Below are 2,431 nucleotides of genomic sequence, written 5' to 3'. Positions count from 1 at the left end.
GTATATCTTGACCAGGCAAAAACTGATAATATCTATAATAAAGCAGAGGATCATTAAAAGCTCATACAATAAAGTCTTCTAAAGAGGAAGAGGAACAAAATTACTAATTCTCTAAGGAAGAACCAATTCAGTATGCTACTGGAGTATATTAAGTTACTATATAAGCTTATAACTTACTAGAAATCAGTTGATACCCTTTATTAAAAAAAATTTTTCCCCCTCAATATCCTTTACAGGATAGACACTTTCAAATTTTAGTCAGAAACCCCAAGGGTATCCAAGGGTGCAGTTATCAATTCTCTAACAGTAAGTTACTACTCATTACCAAACAGAATTCTTTTGTTCTGAATCTATCTTACTGACATAAGGATTTGCCCTCTTTTCCTTCTCACTGTAAGTAATTAAGTAACTCTCATACCTAAAGATTTAGGCAAATAATTTTATATCAGTTTTACTCTCTTGTGAGGACTATGTTTACTTTTATATGTCTCATCTGGTAACCCTTGCATTTGTGTACTTGCATTTCTTTTTTAAATTATGACTGTTCTTAATTTGCAAAGACATATTTTGTTGGTGGTTGGCTGTTTGGGCTAGTGGTGGGAAGTCCCTAAGACAGAAAATCAGATAACTGATTAGAAGTGATTCACTCTAACTATGGGACTTCAAACAGAGCCAGCTTGATAGCATTCTCTGATAATAAACATAATAAATATTACCTTCCTTTTATGTAGTNTGATACTGAACCCACACTCAAGAGCAAAGTTCTTAACTAATGCCAGAGAATATGTGAATACCTTGATCAGGAAACCTCTGAATGCTTTTGTAATGAAATGCAAATTGTGTGTATATCAACATTTTTCTGGACAGAAGGTCACAGACCTTCATCTGATTTTCAAATGAATTCTGTGATACCAAAATCTTTAAGGGCCACTAAAGGAAAACACATGGATTTGTGTATCAGACAAACCTAATTTCAGGCTAGACAATTAGCTCAGTTGGATAGAGCACAGTGTTGGTAACACCAAGGCCAAGGGTTCAGATCCCCATATCACCAGCCACTAAAAAACAAACAAAAAACCCAATTTCAAAAATACCAGTTCTGCTATTTGCTAATAATGATACTTATCTTCTCTGAGTGTCAAGTTCACCTCAGGGTAGCATTGTGAAGATTAAATAATGTAATGTATATAAAGCACCTAACATTGTTTTTAAAAACTCCTTACAATACCGCCATGTAGCAGAGATTACAAGCTGTACTCCAGTATCCACTGAGAGACTGAACATATAAAGTGACAATGTCCAGATGACATACAAAAACAGAATTTTGATCTACAACCTGCAGCAACCTTCCAGGAAACCAACCCTTTACCTACAACAAACAAACCAGTAAGCCAGATTGCGGTCTCTAGTGACAATCCAGGAAGCTAAACAATAACTTCTGTAACAATCAGCCCCAAATGGCCAAGACGGATTAATAACTGACAGCATCCCTAATATAGTCTCTGCTTCCAACTAAGACCAACTAGAGAGAGCCACGTATGTCCCCTAACCAATTTCACAGGATGTCGCACTTCTAGTCAGCCCACCTCCAGCTTCCCCATACCAACAGCTTCCAATCAGGGCATACCTGAAGCCATCCCTGTTTTTCTCTATGAAACTTTCACTTTTCTGCTTGCCTTTAAATCTCTTCCAAAATGCGAGTGACAGTGACTGACTCCCTTGCTATAGCAAGCTCAGAATAAACAGTCCTTGCTTCTCTCATTTGGTTTGTCTTATTTGCTTCCACACTGTTCAACTAGTCTTCTGTAGTAACAGAAGTTTAGCTGGGTACATGACCAGCTGAACGAAGACTATACATTCTAGCTGTACTTGCAGCTAGGTAAGTTCANATTTATTCATTATAACAACCCTACAAAGTAAATTCTATTATTATTGTGTTTTTGAGAAAATGTCGCACAGAGAAGTTAAGTAACTTGCCCAAGGACAAGCAGTTTTTAAGTTACTGTTATTTGGGGGTTGCTGTTACTTGCAGCTGAACTGAAACCCAATTAATATGACCTTAGAAAAGAAAATTAAACAACTTTTAAGTGCTCAGGTCAGGGGATGATGTCCAACGTCTGACTGCAAAGCTCACTTTCATCTGATAAATCCTTCCCAGAAACATGTAAGGCTGCTCTAGAATCTCTTTCTATCCTCCTTTCCCTAATGTCCAGAGACACAGGCTCAATGATGGTCCACTCAGAGAAATCAAGCTGCAAAATTTTAACTTTAGCTTACCGAAGACAAGTCTCTTGGCCTATTTCCAAGTTGGTTTTGGGGTGTTCGGATACTGAAGTTGACCAACGTGAACTTCACCAGATAAACAAGCTTCAGAATCATTATCAACACTATCATCTACCATTTATTATGAATGTGCCATATGCTAAGCATT

The 2,431-nt window shown here is 37.2% G+C and overlaps 1 protein-coding gene across 1 annotated transcript in view; it reads right to left on the bottom strand.

Annotated features, from left to right (window-relative positions):
• NEK7 (NIMA-related kinase 7) overlaps positions 1 to 2,431 on the bottom strand; it is a 100,039-nt gene that overhangs the window by 54,518 nt on the left and 43,090 nt on the right. Inside the window, exons 5-6 of the mRNA XM_008579421.1 lie at positions 2,278 to 2,349; positions 1,229 to 1,369 (exon numbers count right to left, since the gene is read on the bottom strand). Coding sequence (XP_008577643.1) covers positions 1,229 to 1,369; positions 2,278 to 2,349 — 213 coding nt within the window. The remainder of the gene's footprint in view (positions 1 to 1,228; positions 1,370 to 2,277; positions 2,350 to 2,431) is intronic.

The sequence above is a fragment of the Galeopterus variegatus genome, unplaced genomic scaffold (genome assembly GCF_000696425.1).
Source record: "Galeopterus variegatus unplaced genomic scaffold, G_variegatus-3.0.2 Scaffold1882, whole genome shotgun sequence".
In the NCBI taxonomy this organism is placed as follows: Eukaryota; Metazoa; Chordata; class Mammalia; order Dermoptera; family Cynocephalidae; genus Galeopterus; species Galeopterus variegatus.
This window is presented reverse-complemented; position numbering and strand designations above follow the sequence as displayed.